The sequence below is a fragment of the Lontra canadensis genome, unplaced genomic scaffold (assembly GCF_010015895.1).
Source record: "Lontra canadensis isolate GAN:19392208 unplaced genomic scaffold, GSC_riverotter_1.0 scaffold1, whole genome shotgun sequence".
NCBI lineage: Eukaryota > Metazoa > Chordata > Mammalia > Carnivora > Mustelidae > Lontra > Lontra canadensis.
Genome location: NW_022630995.1, coordinates 42,790,319 through 42,808,791, shown reverse-complemented (window position 1 = coordinate 42,808,791; position 18,473 = coordinate 42,790,319). Strand labels below are relative to the sequence as shown.

The 18,473-nt window shown below is 35.4% G+C and overlaps 1 protein-coding gene across 13 annotated transcripts in view; it reads left to right on the top strand.

Moving 5' to 3' along the window:
• Positions 1 to 18,473, top strand: part of PCDH7 (protocadherin 7) — a 413,338-nt gene that overhangs the window by 8,030 nt on the left and 386,835 nt on the right. For 2 of the 13 annotated variants that reach the window (XR_004382188.1, XM_032853705.1), the window contains one exon: positions 2,467 to 2,659. The exons of the other annotated variants lie outside the window; for them this stretch is intronic. Coding sequence is in view for 1 of the 2 variants with exons in the window: in XM_032853705.1 (XP_032709596.1) it covers positions 2,467 to 2,502 (36 nt within the window). In the remaining variant the exon portion in view is untranslated. Of the gene's footprint in view, positions 1 to 2,466; positions 2,660 to 18,473 lie in introns of those variants that run through there. 13 annotated transcript variants of the gene reach the window in all.

Here is an 18,473-nt window from a genome sequence, read left to right as displayed (position 1 = left end):
TTATAGTAGGAATGCATCTGCAGAGTGATGCCAACCACAGCTTCTAGTTTCATTTTGATAAGCATAATTTCTACAATATGATTCTTCTGTGTGTAACCAGAAACACTTTCAGGAGGCACAGGGCATCTGCATATGGTGAAATTTCTGTTACATTTGGCCTGATGTAATAGACGAGTGGCTAATAACTGATGAAAGGTTATGTCTTTTGTCAGGAGATATCTACTAAAGCAACATTACCTAGATCTCTGGATGTCTATGAGTAAGGAAAGGGTCATCCACTGATCTGATCTACCTTGCATATATAAATTTTTATGTAAGGTATGACAATCTAAAACTTATCTCAAACTTATCCCAAGTCAATTAATAACTTAGACATGAGACCACAAAGTCAATTTATAGATTTTAAGTAAATCATGCAGCTGGATAAATATAGCAAAATCATTCTTTCCTGTTATCTTCTATTTTGGAGTAATTACATACCTTATAAATGTGGAAAAATGTACACCTGGTATCTCTTTCTCTTTCTCTGTCTCTCCGCACACACAAACACATACAGATATATTCATATAAACCAAGTATGGCACCATTGGACTTTTATTTCATTGTGATATTCATACATTAATATATGGAACATATATGAACTTTAAACATATACAAAATTGAAAGAAAATATAATCAACCATTTAGTGTTTGTACCTAAAAATCACTGAAGTCATCACATTTTTTAATTAAAAGATATCATCCAAACCAGTTCCTTCATTTTATATGGAGAGAGACTGAGGCCTTTCTCTCTCTATACCACTGAGGTGTGAATTTGGTTTTCTGCTGGTTCCTTGACTGATGCAATGAAACTTAAGAAGTTGAAGCCTTTATGATAAAATAATTTGGTTGAGATCACAAGATTATTGAGGATACAATGTGAATACAAGTCATGGAATGCAGAGGCCAGTGTTCTGGTTCTGTTTTTTTCTCTCTATGAATAAAATTGAAGTCACATAACTTTCACTATATGTATTTCAATAGAGATAGAAATCTGCTGAGATTTACCTGCATATGTATAACTATATATTTGGTTAGGAAGACTGAAATTTTTACAATAGAATGTAATTCTGCTTTAGGCTCTAGTTTTTAATCTGTAAATTATTGGAGAAATTATAATTCAAATTTTATAGCTATTCAAAGGAAATTAATGGTTCTTTTTCCCTATGTAAAATAGCAATTGATTACACTCATTGAAGTAACTTAACATTGTTTAGAACATATATGCAACAGGTTAATTGACAGAATTTTTAATTTTAACAGAACCATGACAATAGGATGTAAGCTTCTATCTGGGATTAGTATAAACTCAGTAAAAACATAATCTTAATAGAAATTAATAGAAGCTTTCTATACAGTATGTATAGAAAGTTTATATGTATTCTAATCAGAATAATCTTTTACCTTTTTCATCAATATGGATGATTCTGTCTGGCTTCTATGCTCCTTTGCATTTGCCAACTTTGCAGTTGTGCTCTACCTTCATAGTGTCCTTATCACACAGTTGTGAACTAACTTTTCTCTAATTTTGTTTTCTAGCAAATTTTAAAAGAATGTGACATTTTTAAATTTTTCAGTTGGATTGCCTCTTTTGTTAGGCAATTAACCAATCCATCGTATCATAGTTTAAATTTATATAGTGATAAAATGCTAATGATGGACTTTATTAATTTCAAGAATAAAATGTGAACTGTTTTAAAAACTGAACATACTGTGATAACCATTGCTTCACAGTCGTCACCAATGCTATTAGATATTTTGCCACCATATCTTTTCCTGAGAGAGGAGAGTGGTAGAGGTTTTGTTGGAAATTTAGTATAATAATTATAAAGAGCTTTATGTTTAAGCTGTATATAAGCAATTTCTGGACTATAGCAAGGTTCCCCATCCATTTATTTACTGTGACTCCATAGAAATAACAAGATCTGTTCATATAGATCTTGAGTCAGCTCTACTTTTCTCTCTTATTTATTTTAAAAGTCCTTAGAATCTTTTCTAAAGCAGGGACTCCGTTTTGGAACATTACACAGGCTTTATTTAGCATTAGTGTTGTGGGAGAAATCACATTCCAAGAAGAATTGAGCTGAAACCACTAAAACTAATCTTAATTATCACTTCTGGTGAATTAATGTTTTAAAGGCGGAATAAAAGTTTATTTTCAGGAATTTGGTGATGTTTATATTGAACTCCAATGCTGTGTACAAACAAAAAAAACTAATAAAGCTTCTGAGTAAGATTCATCTGACAAGTTAACTTTACCCACCCTGGGCATTTTTATTATTTACAAACAGGTAATTAGTTAATAAAAAATCTCTGCACCAAAACCTCTACCACAGCATTCTGATTGGGTAGAAGATATTGGGGAAAAATTCATCACACTTTTTTTTTTTTTTTTACCTGCATAAATCTTTATTTTCCTTCTTTCAGATGCGTCTACATCCATACATTACTGTGTTTGGCTGAATTCCACTCTAATATGATGCTCCATTATGCACCATACTCTGATGACCTTGCTACTCCGAAACCTGCTGGAGCCTGCCCTTGGCCGTGGGGTGTCAGCCAATCACTGCTTGTTTCACTTGTGCATTTGATTTTCAAGGTTTTGTTTTTTTGTTTTCCCTTACCCTTCATTTAAGGAAGAATATTATTGAAATAAATAAACTTATAAAAGAAGCAGTATTAATAAAGAAATGTGCTACCAATGGATGTCTAAGTCACCAGGAATTCCATTCTCAAAGAGGTGGTTAGCAGAAATTAAAAAAAAAAAAAAAAAAAAAAAAAGTCCCAAGGCACATTCCAGCAATACTTTTGAGATTCTAGCTTTCTGTGGGCCCAGGAAAATTAAGTCGATTGAGTCTTTGTCTGTAATAGCTTAAATAGTGACTTTTGATAAAATTTCAAGTTGATCGATATTTTTAAATGGCTTTGGAATCACAATCTTTTCCAGGCCAGTGAGATAGTGTGTTAGAGTAAAAGATAGTGTCTCTTGTTCATCCTGTGTGTGTATTTCTAAATGTCACTGTGTTTATTTGTGTGTGCTTCTACACATCTTTATGCAAGGACTTTGAGCAAGATTTATTAAAAAAATTGTTTATAAAACAAATTTGAGAGATTAATTTTGTATTAAGTAGTTACTGCCAATGGACTGCTTTATCCTTAATCTTGAAATACTGACCAAAGAATCTATACTATCTATAGAATTTTTAAGTTTTTGATGTTGTTAAATTCCTTAAGAAAATTTGGAATTTTTACTTAGATTTACTAAAGTCACTGTAGTCACATTCAGAAGGAATTTGTGGCTTCCTGCTTTTGTGGTACATTTATCTGAAGGCTATTCTATTTGATGTCAGATAACATAAATTCAGGCTGCTTCCGAGAATTCAGAATTTAGATATGGTTGAGAGAGAGAGTGGCTGAATTTTCGTTCTGTAATATTCTGGGTAAGTCAGGGATTCCATTGAGTGGTCCCTCTAATTCTCTAATGTTTATATATTTATGTCTCTGTTTGTTGTATGTGTATTTGTGCCTAAAAATAAGTGTTCCGTGTGTAAAGTTTGATCAAATTCTAATACGTTTACCACATCATCTGCCCTACAAAGTTTTCCACAGTTTTGAAATACTAAGAATGCCAGATTCTTGGGATTTTTTTTTTTTTTTGTGAACTATTGTCAATATAAAAGCCCTCTAATAAAAATAAATAAATACTTGAAGAATACTGGGACACCTGGGTCACTCAGTTGGTTTAGCGTCCAAATCTTGATTTCAGCTCAGCTCATGATCTCAGGGTCCTGAGGTAGAGTCCCATGTTGGGCTTCACACTGGGCATGGAGCCTGCTTAAGCTTCTCTCCCTCCCTTCCCCTACCTCTCCCCGCCACACACACACACACACACACACACACACTCTCTGTCTCTCTCTAAAAAATAATGATGATAAATAAATATTGGAAAAATACTAAAATGTGGAGTGATAGGAAATGTACTTTAACCCATGTAATTCTCTAATGTATATATTTCAAGGTTTTTATTCTATTAGGTGTTTAATTTTACAAAAAAATGACATTTTCAGAAATATTATTGAAACTGTAGTGAAATTCCTGAATACAACCTAATTATCCTCAACTTCTCAATTTGTTTTGAGCACAAGGACCAGTCTAAGAACCTGGTGGAAAAACCCTTACCACTTTCTGCTTCTTGAAAATGTCATGTTTCCTCATCAAAAGTAGTAAACTTCCTTAGGTATACTTAAAGTCTGAATCCTGTAACAAATCATATCAATTCAAAAACAAATTATACAGGAAAAAGGTCCAGAATTTTAGGATAATCTAACTGCAACAACATAGAGAGGATGTACATAAATACTTTCACAAAGAAAATTCTAAACAGCCTTTTGAAAACTTGGGTTGCAGCACATTATTGAGGCGTGGATTGATTTAGTGCGTCTCTACCACAATCAGAAAGATGTGAAATAAAACACAACCATTCCAACTACATCACCCATATAGTGAGAGTAAATGATGTCGTGTGCAATCCTTATTTCAGTTGTGTATGTGTGTTCCTATTCTTGGTTGCCATGGAAAAACTGTGTTTTGTTATGGAAACAGTTGAAAAGTGTTCAGAACCACCACTGCAGTTTGTTTGGGGTGGGAAACTATGGCTATTATTGGAAAAACATAATAAATATCAACAAAAATATAACACTCCCAAAGATTTTAGTGTACTATCTAGCTGAATCAGAATCATCAACAACATACGATTACAGAAGTATTCATCAACAGCAAAAAGCTTTTAGAAGCCTATTATCATTTCTCTGTGTGTGTATGTGTGTGTTTTAATCTCTGAACATGTCACCATTGGTTCCTATTTTGCACAGACTTCCTCTTTCTCCACCTTTTTTGCTCCCAATTGTCATCCACCTCAGTCTCTTGATCAGGGTCCTTTGTGATTACTGGAATTTACCACATAGAGAGGTGCCTGTGGACAGATGGAGACAGATACAGAACATACCACCGATAACCTGTAAATTTCAGCATTGGAATATTTTGTTTTAAATGATAAGATAATATTTTATTTTCCATCACAAAATCTAAAGAAGAAAATGAGAATGTTAGAGACTGGTTTAATCACTTTTAACACATCTAATATTGGCACTGGTACTGAGTATGCAAAAAAATAATAAGATAGAGTCTCTGTCCTCTTGGAATTAATCTTTATAAAAAAGATTATGGAGTAGAAAATGATAGATTGTATTTGCATCATGCTTCTTAAGTTTCAAAGCATCAAACGCTATGTTTGCTCATTTGCTCCTCAGAACAATCTGTGAGGAAAAGCATCGTTGTTATTTCTGAAGTGAGGAAACTAAAATAAGGAAAAATTTATTTGTGACTGGTGGAACTACCTTAAGAACTTTATAAAGTCTTTGAAGAAATATCAGATCAGCATTCAAGTGTACTGCAAGCACTTGGGGAAAGTTGTGAAATCTGTGCTTTTGAATATAGTCTGTTTTCTGATTTATCTGGGTAAAACCACCTCAGAAGAACTCCTTAGAACGTGCCCCAGGTTGTCAAACTTTTTGCAGTCACAAACTGCACTTAATATTACCAAAAAAACAAAACAAAACAAAACAAAACAACAAAAAGGCTGTAGGTATAATGTGCAGATCTAATTAACTGGATTTGTAAACCACCGCATATGTGATTTCAAACACCTTAAGAACTGGGTAAGTCACTCTAAACCTAACTGTATTTTTGAGGCTATCTCTAGAAAAACCAAGGCCCTTAAGAAGTAAATCCAGAGTTTGAAATATGTTTCTGGGAATAATTTTCAATCTATAACTTTGTAAAACACTTTTCTTGGATGTGTGTGTGGTGTGTGTTTTCATCCTTTTTGTAGAGATTATATTAATTTGCTGAATTGTTAATACACAGTGTAAGGCTTTGGTGTGTAATTAAAAGGATGGTTAGAACAAGTCTCTTCCTAGATAGGACGGTGCAAAAATAGGCAAGGTAGGCAAGATATATACATGAAACTCTCAAGAGCTGCCTGCAAATCTGTCTGGTCTATCATGGTTTTCCCAGTGCTTGGTAGAGTGCCTAGCACATAGGAGACACTCATTAAGTATTTGTTGAACAACAAAGAGCCTGGGCTTTGATGCTAATTATAGAAGATCTCTTCGTATTGGATCACTGAACTATAGTATGTTCACTTTTGTATCGGACTCTGAATGTCCTAATAGATATTTTCTTTCCCTGCTGGGTGGGTGTCTCCATGATAAAACTCTACCTGCTGTACTGGCTAGAGTCCCAGCTAGAGTCCCTGCCTTTTCTGTGTGGGTATGACTCTCATTTCAGTAACAGGTGAGAAATATTTTCATTTACTCTCCTTCCTCCTTGGTGGTGGTATCAACACCAAACCCTTAAAAAAGATAAACTATTAAGCAAATATGCAAAGCCAGTCAGGGAGGCACGGGCCACCCAGTAGAGTTCTGATCCTTGTTCTCATCTTACAAAGATTCTTATCTTTATCCTTATCCCTTTCCTTATGGAAAAAAATAGGCATGAGTGTCTATATTCGTCACTTTATATGTTCTTGCAGATGTTATCCTTTCCCTGTACCAAAACATGCTCACCGATAAAGTATGTTTCCATTTTTATTCTGAAAGCACAAGGTGAGCGTCACTTTGAAAGGTGAGCGTCACTCTGAAAGGTGAAAGCCTGGAGTATCTGTAAAGAGAAACATGCACTTCCTTTACTAAGGAAAGAGGTCTAGAAGAGAGAATAAGCTCTTGGGAGTGATGAGCAGTGAAGTAGGAGCTGAGAAATGTCTTACAACTCCTTAGTGTTGAATCCCTATGTTGTACACATGAAACTATTGTAACATTGTGTGTCAACTCTATTAAAAAACAAAACAAAAAAGCAAAAAACAAAAAAACTAACTCCTTAGGAGCCCAGATTCAAAGGAGCACTCTTTTCAATTGCAAATGCAAATTGCAAATGACTTCTGAAGGAGTTGGGTTTAGTCTTTGGCACACCCTGGTGTAAATTGCTTTAAGCAGATAACTAGGTCTGTACCTCACAAAGATCAACCCTACTGAAGAAAGGAGGATTCTGCTTAGGGCCTTGGGGGAAGGATGAGTAGCCTTCAGTAGTTTTTTTAAAAACTTGAACTGGGGCTCCTGGGTGGCTCGGTGTGTTAAAGGCTCTGCCTTCGGCTCGGGTCATGATCCCAGCGTCCTGGGATCGAGCCCCGCATTGGGATATCTGCTCAGCGGGGAGCCGGCTTCCTCCTCTCTCTACCTGCCTCTCTGCCTACTTGTGATCTCTGTCTGTCAAATAAATAAATAAAATCTTAAAGACTCGAACTCTGTTAAGGCACCAGGCCTCTCCAACTCCAGCTAGGCATCCAGGATATAATGACATTATATCAGAAAAAGGAATTTCAGGTCTGACAAAAGCAAGTGTTTGTGGCCTTGAATTCTGGCCCAAGACCCTGGTAACCTAAGAACTGTACGTGGCTTGATATGATTGCAAGATTAGTGCCAAAACCTAATAAACATCCACTCCCCCCACATTTGGACCAGGTGTTTCGGTTTGGTTTGGATTTTGTTTTCAGTCTGGAAGATCATGTCCAACTGCTCTGTTTCTGTTCCCTTTCTGCTCCCATACTTTTGAGAGAAAGATAGGAACAAAGAAGTAAAAAAAGAAAAAAGAAAAACCCACAGCCACTCCATTAGCAGCATACTCATCTTCTCCTTCATATTATTATATTCGACTACTGGAATTTTTATTTGTATTTTTAAAGATTTTATTTATTTATTTATTTGACAGACAGAGATCACAAGTAGGCAGAGAGGCAGGCCGGGCGGGGGTGGGGGAAGCAGGCTCTCCGCTGAGCAGAGAGCCTGATGTGGGGCTTAATCCCAGGAAGGCAGAGGCTTTAACCCACTGAGCCACCCAGACACCCCTACTGTAATTTTTTAAAGTGGCCACATTATTGCCATGTAGTTGATTCTTGTCCTAATTTCATTCAAGTCTCAGAAATTGAATTCTAGGACAGATTACAGACAGTAAATCAGACTACCAGAATTCTCGGTGAGAGTCCCTGTAATTCCTAACTTCCATTCAGTAGTTCACTTCTCAAAGGCCTCTGCCAAAATAGAAAAAGAGCTGGATAAGGCAATCTGAACATCTGCCTTCTTGTCCCGGTTCTGTCACTGATTGGCCAGTGTGACCTTGTGTAAGTCCTTTCGAGTCCAGAAGCCTGTTGAAAGTGTCCTCTGTCATTTTACATAACAACCGCTGCTCTGATTACATGACAGGGTTTATAAGGGGGTTATGTAAAACAATTGGAGGTTTGTAAAGCATTACCACAATTTAAGATAATATTTCTAGTCATCCATGAATTTATCTAAGCCTTCTGAGGATGCATTTTACACTTTTGGCGTATTTTCACTACCAATTATATTAAAATGTTTTTTCACTTTCTTTTCTTTTCTTTTCTTTTTTTTTTTTTTCTTCTCCCTTTGGGGTTGGGAGAGTGTTTGTTTTAATTTGTTCCACTACTTGTTTGAAGCATCTGCAATTCTCTTGCCCTGATTGATTTCTTCAAAGTTATGCTGATCACGGAGTAAGGTGCAGCCAGGTGTATGTGTCTACGTACATCAACAGGCCCTGGATAGTATCAGAAAGACTTTCAATGCCTATTGAGGTCTCCATGGTGAAGGAGGAGAAGAAAGAGCTCACTGCTGTAAAGCAAGTGGTTTAAGAACAGCTTGTAACACTTTGATATGATCTGATATTATCCATTTTGACACTTTAAAAAAATCCAGTTTTTTTAGTTATTTCGTCTTCCGTGAACTCTTTCCTGGGAATTTTTGTTTCCCACATCATGACTGGTCTCTAAAAGGCATGGGTTACTGTGGTTTTATTCTGCGACAATCACTCTGGTTAGGGGTGTAGTACATCATATTATTTACTACTTTCTAACATCTCCAAGAAGAGGGTCCTATTATTATCTCCATGGGGCATATGTAGCTGGGGAAAACAAAACAGAATCTCTCCTAGATCCCATCCCCTCTACATATAACAGAATCCACTAACGCCCTCATAGTCAACTCTCTTCCAATGTACTTCTCTTACCAAATCTGAGAATTTTTATTAGCGTGGTATCCCTGATAGATTTTAATTAAATTTAATTTAATTTAGGTTGTGGTATGCTTTTTATTCTAGTCCACAATAGCTCCTATGTATTCTTAGCAGGTTTAAAAGACAATCAGTATCAGCTTGCTAGTGCTGCCATAGCAAACTACCAGAGACTGGATGGCTTGAATAACTGAAGCTTAGTTTCTCCCAGTTCAGAGCACCAGGAGTCCCAGATCAAGCTGCTAGCAAATTCTGTTTCTGATGAAGACTGCCTTCCTGGTTGGAGGCAGCTATCTAGTTCAATGCGTCCTCAAATGGCTTTCTCTCTATCCCTTCCTCTTTCTAAGGACACCAGTTCTAACAGATTAGGGCCTCACCTTCTGACTTCATTCAACCGAATTACCTCCATAAAGGCTGTAGCTCCAAATCAGTCACATTGGGGTTTGGAGCTTCAGCATATGAATTTTAGGGGGACACAACTGAAGTTCATTTTTTAGCTTATTACCTCTAACATTTTGTGCATATCACTGAATGGTTTCTGCAATTTTCAGCTTTCACAGGGATTTGTGATATTAAGTAGCATCTTAGTTATTTTAATTTTGCCAACTGATAAGGGCATTTGGGTGTTTTAATTCGTGTAAAATCAGTATTTATATAAAATAGTCCAAAATTTTTCCACAAATGTAGGAGGTCTTTTTAAATGATAGTAATATGTAGCCTTAAATTTCTAGTATATTTTCAGCATCAAGATCCAAAGGAAAAACAGTAGGAGTTAAGTAGGGAAGGAGTCAGTTGAAAATATAATAATATAGGTTTAATAAGCACTCTTTTTCTAAGGACAGTCTCCGTGGATTTTCACACACAGTGCATCATTGGTCTTACCAAGATCCAGATTTCTCACAGCATTCAGAAACTGCCAAACATGTCCAAGGCTGGTACCACATTCTGACTTACTTTTCACCGTCTGTTGATACATCTGCATCCAGTGCATTGTATCATTACAAGAATCCTCAGACACACTGAGGATTTTTTTATTGTGTCCTTTTATTTGCCTCATAAGGTTAAAAGTCATGTTACAAAATATGCAATGAGCAGCCTAGGAACTGTGTATATATATATATATATACATATATATATGTATATATGTATATATATATATATATCTCCAGCAAGATATAGGAAGTTAGATAGAAAGTTACAGCAATACAGAATAAACTCATCAAAAGTCAGGAAGAGGAACTCCTTCTTTCCTGTCCTTTGGTCAGAATTTCTAGGCAATGGACCATAACAGCTGAATAGACTTTTTCTAAGAATTATCTTTCTGAGCTTCTAGAGCTAATTTTACATTTGACCTCCTATATTAAAAATGACAGATTAGTCAGTCCTTTTTTTCCGGGAAATGACAATAATTGTGGCATGAACTTGAAGGTTTTTTAAAATTATTATACTGCATCTGAATCTGCTTTTCATTGCATTTAACTGTTGAACCCAAGGATCATTTTAAATAGAGATGGCATTTCTACGCAGCATTAGGAACAAAAGATGGTAATACCTATTTTTTTCCAAACCAATGCACACTGTATTAGCTCAGGAACATTTAATTTACTTTATTACTAAAAATTTCTCAATTTTTTCTCTAGCGATTTACCTTTAATAAGAAACTAGTGTCTCTGCGCACGTCCATGTATGCATACGATGTATATGTATTTATATATGTACAGATACAGCGGTAATACAGTTAACATTTCAGAGCAAACACTGAATGAGTGATTACTGTATGCCAGTTATATAATTATGTGCAAACCGTTATTCTCAGCACTAGAGAAGCAACAGTAATGAAAACAGATAACAATCTTTCCCCACTGAGATTTAATTTCAGTGGGATAATACATAAATAATAATAGCTAAACTTATATGCCATATCCTATGCACTGGTCAACATATTTTACATAATTTCACTCATTAAATAGGTACAACTACCCTGTGAAATAGAGCTAATTATCTTTACTTTGTAGATGTGGAAAGTGATGCACAGGGTTAAGTATTTGCTCATGATCAACACAATTTGTCAAGTGGCCAAGCACAGGGTCAAATACAGATGGTGGCTGAGGGGCCACACACTCAAGCTCTGTGTATATGTGAAGTGGACAGAACATGTCTAATTGATAGTCAGTCACCTAGTTCTAGGAGAAGGAAATTGGATTCATATATTTCTCTTAAAGACTTCAGTGGTATTTCAACCTTCCCATTTTCATACCTTTTTTACTCTGTTCTTGAAATCAGGTCACTCAGTCCAGTTTTTTTGTTTGTTTGTTTGTTTGTTTGTTTTGCTTTTTTTTTTTAATAATACCATCTTAACCCTTAATCAAAGTTAAAATCAAAAGATGGGAAGGTAGATTTTAGACTAGTAGGTGCTTCTTCCTTCTACCCACTCTCTGCTCTTGGAAACACATCATTAATGTGTTTTCCTTTTTTGTTACTTATCTTAGTATTCTTTACTTCACTCAGTAGTTACAAAGCCTGTTATGTATTTATGAATACAAGTAGGAAACATAAATTCATTATTTTTATAAATTTCCATTTTATTTAGGATAGGAAATGTCTTTTATAGGGAATAAAATTTTACCTAGAGGTTTTTTTTTTGTTTTGCTTTGTTTTGTTTTGTTTTTTTAAGATTTTATTTATTTATTTGACAGAGATCACAAGTAGGCAGAGAGACAAGCAGAGAGAGGGGGGGAGGCAGGCTCCCTGCAGAGCAGAGAGCCCCATGTGGGGCTCAATCCCAGGACCCTGAGACCATGACCCAAGCCGAAGGCAGAGGCTTAAACCACTGAGCCACCCAGGCACCCCTATCTAGAGGTTTTTAAAACATACATTTTATTTACCTTTTTACCAGAAAGAAAATACGTGTTTTTCTTTTGAGTTTTTGGTCTTTGTTTTCTACATAGTCACAACATTTGAAAGAAAGCAAAGTAAAAGTGAATTCCTTATAAATATTTTTTTGTAATTTATTCTCGTTTTCCTCAAATTAGTTGCTCATTATCAAACATTCAATTAAAATATGTCCTCTATCATGTCATAGTTTTCCTATTAAAGTATATTACTATTCTATTTCTTTATGACACGTGCTGTCATTCCTCTAAAACATGGGTGAATACAATCAAAGCGCATTTGAAATACATTCTTTATGACAATAATAATTTACTAATTTTTTCCTATGACAGTGTTTTCTTAATGTATCGATGACCCTTTTATTATAGAATGTTTATTCAACTGCATAAATGTCTCTGAACAAGTGTCTTTGTAATATAACTCTGGGTTCTGTTATGTAGTAATTCTGCATCTTATGGTCTGAAATGATCTTTTGTACTACCGGAATGTTTTAAACTTTTTAAGCTTTAAAATTATTGAATCAAATTTTTGAAGTGGTTGTTTCCACCATCCTCTAAAAACTTGTAGAATTTTGTTTCATTAATAACAAGTATTAAAAATATTGTTAGCATTGCAGTAATTTACAACTAACAGAAAGAAGGTAGGATCAAATGGTAAGGAATCCACCTCATCTCCGGGCCTTACTTGAATTCTTGTGGAACCCACCAGACCACCAGTTTAACATTCTCTTAAAAGTTTCATTCCCATTTGAAAACAACCAACTTAAAGTCAAACTACTCTGGAAATTAGTCACTGTTTATTATTGGCTTATTCAATGCTGGCATCATTAATACATTCTAAAATGACTACATCAGTAGAGTGTAAGTAAAGGAGATATAAAACAATTTGGTTTGAGCTGGAAAGCTGTTCCAAATTTAGTGCCTGAAAATGGGCAATCAGTTATGAAATCCATAAACATCAATGTAGATACTGGTACACTTTCAGGGAGGGAAAAATAGAAGAAAACACAAAAAAACACAGTGTGTTTTGCATAACCACATTACAAGAACTTGGTGAAATTCTGCATATATTATTATCATTCTAAAAAATGTTTCCTAGACATACTTGTGAGTTGTGTTACCTTTTTTTTTCTATTCATGTAGATGAGTGGGGATTGTGCTAAGTCAGTAATAAATAGCATGAAATACCTACTTTAAACAGTAAGCAAGTAATTGTGTTTATGTGTCCTTGAGAATTCACTGCCCTGAATTTTGAACTTTTTGATTTTTTTTTTTTTTTTTTTTTTTTTTGTAAAACAAGAACAGTTGTTGCTACAGCACAAGGCAGGGACTCCTAATGGCAAAGAAGCATTTGTAATCATGTAACTGCTCTGTTTAAGTCTGAGAAGTGATTTAAGGAGGAACTTGGTTTTCCTGTATGCTTATGCTTTCAAAAATCACATAGAATATTGTTTGTTAACCATTAGATGATGTGACATCCTTGAGGGACATAAAGTGTCCCCACTGTGTCACACTGCAGTTGACAGCAGATGCACAATGTGAAAGAAGAACAGATACAGCTTATAAAATAAATTCATTCATACATAGTACTTTTATCATCTACATAAATATGTCTGTATACCTTTCTCTTGTCTACATCAGCAATGCTCAGTTCTGCATTTCAGGCCACAGAGCTGCGATGCAAAGAAAAGGAGAGTGATTTGTGTGAAGCCTAAACAAAGGAAATCCAGCCACATTTCTAGTCCTCAATTATTGTGTTCTGCATGCTTGTGCAACTTACCTTGTGTTCCCAGTTGACCTGTGTGGTGCTTTTTGGATTTGTAGCATTAGTAAGAGTGCTGCCATTTGAGCTGTGAATTTAGTTTTGCTTTTGTTAAGGGTCAGAAAGAAAGAAACTATTCATCACATTCTGCTTCCTATAAAGAGACATTGAAATGCAGAAAGATCTTCACATCTAAAAGCATGCCTTACCATACAATAAGCCTGTGCATTAGTGGCTACAATCTGGCTGAGAGGCAGATGCAGATTTTATAGGATTTATTTTGGTCTTGATCTCTGAGGTTGAGCAGATCACTCAACTTTTCTTTATCTTGTGTTTCTAACTTACTTATCGCTCCATGGGAGAGGTAAGAAACTGTAAAAATCAAACAGCAAGTCATTGGCTATTGCATGAATGTAATTTTTATCATGTGTTACAGTAAACAAATGATCTTTTGGGGGGATGGAGGGAGATTAAGCAAAAACCAAGTAATGGTGCTGAAAGCTGCAGCCAACCTATTTTCTTAGAAGAATTAGTTTGTTTTTAAAGACTATGTTCTTATCAAAATAAGCATTATGTCCTGTGCTCATCTGCAGGAGAATTGAAGACATATTATTTTATCACTTTTAGTAAAAGTAGAAATGTCTTACTGAAGATAGAAGAAAAAAACATACTTTGGAACTGGAGAGGGAAGTCTCAAGTTACAAAATAATAATAATAATAATAATAATAATAATAATAAAAGGAGGATTTGTTCAAGGGGCCAAAAAAATATTCGACTGATTTCTTTTCTTTTTTCTTTTTCTTTTACTTTTTTTTTTTTTTTCCTCTCATTTAAGCTGGTTTCTTATTGGGGCTGGTTTTGTTTTTGTTTTTTTTTAAATAACTGAAATAATATGGGAAAAGACAAAGGAAAAGACAGTAAAAAATGAAAGTACTAAGGGAATAGACATAGGAAGTTATATCTTTCTGTACTTTCATGATCGTCTACATTGCCCGCCTCAACTTACAATTGAAAATCTCTGAAAAGAATATCAAGTTTTGAGGAAAGTGCTAGAGGGTAAAAGACAACATTCTATGATCCTTCAACCCCCCGCCCTCTCACTCTATTTCTCTCTCTCTCTTCCTCTCTCTCTCACACACACAGTAGCACACATGCACATACCCTCACTAAGTCAAGCTATTTTGTTTTAAGTTGGTCACACATTTATCTTTGCAAACTAAAGATAGTAATAATCAGCTCAGTGAACATTGGAAATTTGGAGACATACTGGCATTTTTGAAAGCTGCTTTTAGAGAAGTTATTACCTATCTCACTAGGTTTCAGGTTGTGGAGGGAGATTGCTAGAGTAACGATAGCAAAGTGAACATTCTACACTCGGCAGTCTCCTAGAAGACATTGGACTGTAGGCAATCCGTGTTTCCCTCTGTCCTTCAGGATCCTCTACAACACAGGCAGTTTATGATATCTGAGGTGTTGCTCTTTGCTTTCCCTAGTGGCATCCTGTAAGCTTTTACACTTGCTCTGTCTTCATTTTTCCCGCCAAGCAGGCTAAGTTTACTCACTTGTCTCAGAGGAAGTCAGATGTCCATAAGTACCAAGCAGAGAAGTGATAAGAATAGTTTGAACGCTGAATTTTTTTAAGTTTTTATATCTCAGCCGCACTGAGGAAGCTACAAAGGACTAACAAATTTGGGAATTCCAATATGCCTTGATGGCATAACTAAAAATTATGAAATTATTATAAAAATTATTATAAAAAATTATTAAAAGCAAAGGTAGAATTCAAAGTTTGCCTCTTCTTACCAGCCTGTATGATCCTGAATCAGGAAGGGCCTTAAGTAAGACAACTAGAGGTTACATGTCCAAATGAGTCTTGTTCATTCATTTAATGCCCAATTACTGATGTTCCATTCTATTTGGCATGTAAGGCAGGGGCTCAGAGTCTTGTGGAGACAGACTTAGAAAGGAATAATTATACTGTAGTATGGTTAAGGGTTATAATAGGAGCTATAAGTACTCTGGGAAGGATTTAGTGATTCCTAGGGAGGTTGGCAATTGACAATTACCTCACGAGGAAGTTATAATGTAGCTTTAATTTATTTCTTCTGCATCAGTCTTGCAACCTTGGCCATAGGGCATTAGCTATTCTCTTTGGAGCTGAATTGGGATGTATTTTCTCCACATCCCATCCTCCTTTACGTTTCAACAGGTTTTTGCTTTTTATGCATCTATAATGGATTTTTTTCTTTGATTGTTAAAATTAGAACCATTTAATGAACAATTCAGTTAGCCTCACTGCTTTTTAGTCAGTCTGTGATTTTGACCAAAAACTGAACTTATTCACTCTACCTGTTCATTCTGAATTCTTAACACTTGGCTCTGAATGATTTTTAGTAATTTGCTGATGTCAAATCACCTTCAAATGGGAACTATTACTATCATTGAAGAGATTGAAAGAGACGAGACCCAGGCTGCCAAGTGATTTCCAAAATAGGAGTTTCATAGATGCTTTTAATCGTGGCAACATTACTGGAATATTTACACCCTCTCCAGGCAACTTTGAAAAATACAGCGACTCATCTGAGTCATAAGTTATGTTTTCCTAAAAATAGTCATGTAAGCTTGTATTTTTATACCTTGTATTTATTTTATGCATTGATTATTGAAAATATTCTAGCCCTGGGGTTTCCCAAGAAAAATCATAATGATTTTTTTTTACAGTTTCTGATTATTTTTAGGTTCTTTTCATTTTTCTAGTGCTCTCCTTCTCCCCCAAGCCCCTATCATATCTTCTATTAACACTGGTGCTTGTTATCAACTGGCTTTCAGATAGTCTTGTTTAAGTGACTGCTTGATGACAGCTTTTAAGATGTTGCCTCTCCAAGTTTTATTTCTATTCTGGTGCATTCTGGATGAACAAAAAGCCTGATGTGAGGCTTTTTCATGAAAGGATTCATATGAGATACTATACAGAACACAGAGGAAAACACTGGGAGACAGAAACAGCCCTGGTTGAATTTTCTTCTATCTTTCTTGTTCCCTTGATTTCTTAAAGATGTAACTTCAAAACAGACCTCTGGTTTTGTGTCCAGGTGACAATAAGGTATCCCTTGTTTAGTGCTGATGCCATTCCATCTCTGACGGTGAAATTACTCCATATATGGAGTATATATTCATGGAGTACTTAGAGCCTGAGTCAATACACACACACACACACACACACACACACACACACGCGCGCGCGCGCGCGCATACTGAGTTCACATAAATATAAGTATAAATATAAACATAAATATAAATGCATACACAGTTTTTTTCCTCTAAAGAAATAATAGTGTTTTTTAAAAAAATCCTAGGGTAAATTTTGGTCTGGAAGCACCACACCTCCAGGAGGTAAGAGAAGCTGATATCCCTAACTTAGATGATAGTTAAAAAATTCTAAGTTATATTTCTGTTGTTTCTAAAAAGTATTAAAAAGAAACCACAGCAGGGCCTCATTTACAAATTGTCCTTGTTCAGCCTCATGATAAAGACCCAAAAAGGAAGTTATTTATAGGAAGAACAACCAGCTTGATTTTTTGGGAATTGTCTTCAGTTGTGAGGCCTGCGGTATAAAAGGAGAAGAGGAGTAGATCTTCTGGAATGGGCGACACCATACAGTTAGCCTTGGTGTAATCCTCTTTTAATATTTTGGTATCTCTGTTCTGTAGTCTTTTATAATTCTATAGTACCCACTTTTCCAGTCTCCTGAGGCCTTATTTTCAGTAACTGTTCCTGAAATCTACCTCATTTACTTTCTACAAAAACTTTCAGAATCTCTGTATAATTCCCTCAAGGTAATGGTTGAAGTATTCTATTAAAAATACATTTATATTGGTGGATATGGGTGGTTTAATATGTTAATATTAATAGCAACTACTTCTAGGAATTGGAAATTGACTCACAAAAACATTCCAGCTAACAATGGCTATTTCAACTATCTAAGTCTGGCTGAAGGAAGGGAAGCATTTGTTTTTGATTTTTCCTTCCTTCCTTCCTTCTTTTTCTCCTTTTCTTTTCTTTCTTTTCCAAGATTTTAATTGAGTAGAGTCTAGTAAACCATGCATGGATGTCTGTTGCAGCAGGCTTTTGAGGATTTAATAATCCAGGTTATTTTTTTAAAGATTTTATTTATTTATTTGACAGACAGAGTCCACAAGTAGGCAGAGAGGCAGATAGAGAGAGAGAGAGAAGCAGGTTCCCTGCCAAGCAGAGAGCCCGATGTGGGGCTCGATCCCAGGACCCTGAGATCATGACCTGAGCTGAAGCCAGAGGCTTTAATCCACTGAGCCACCCAGGCACCCCTAATCCAGGTTATTTTTATCACTTGATCATTTATACCACAGGTATCATGGTGGAGTCTTTCATGAATCATAATAGAGCAGTATGATTAATCATTTGAACAAGATATATGATGTGCCTTAATATTTTAAATATTTCAATGCATTTTTTAGTGTACTTCCATTATGGCAATCTATATTATGGTTTTTAAAAAGGTGTTGGCTAAAACCATCTGTGTAACGATAAAATGTTTCGATACGATATGTATCTTTAACTTCAAACTGTGTCTAAGGAAACAGAGGCATCCTCATACTGTTTCATC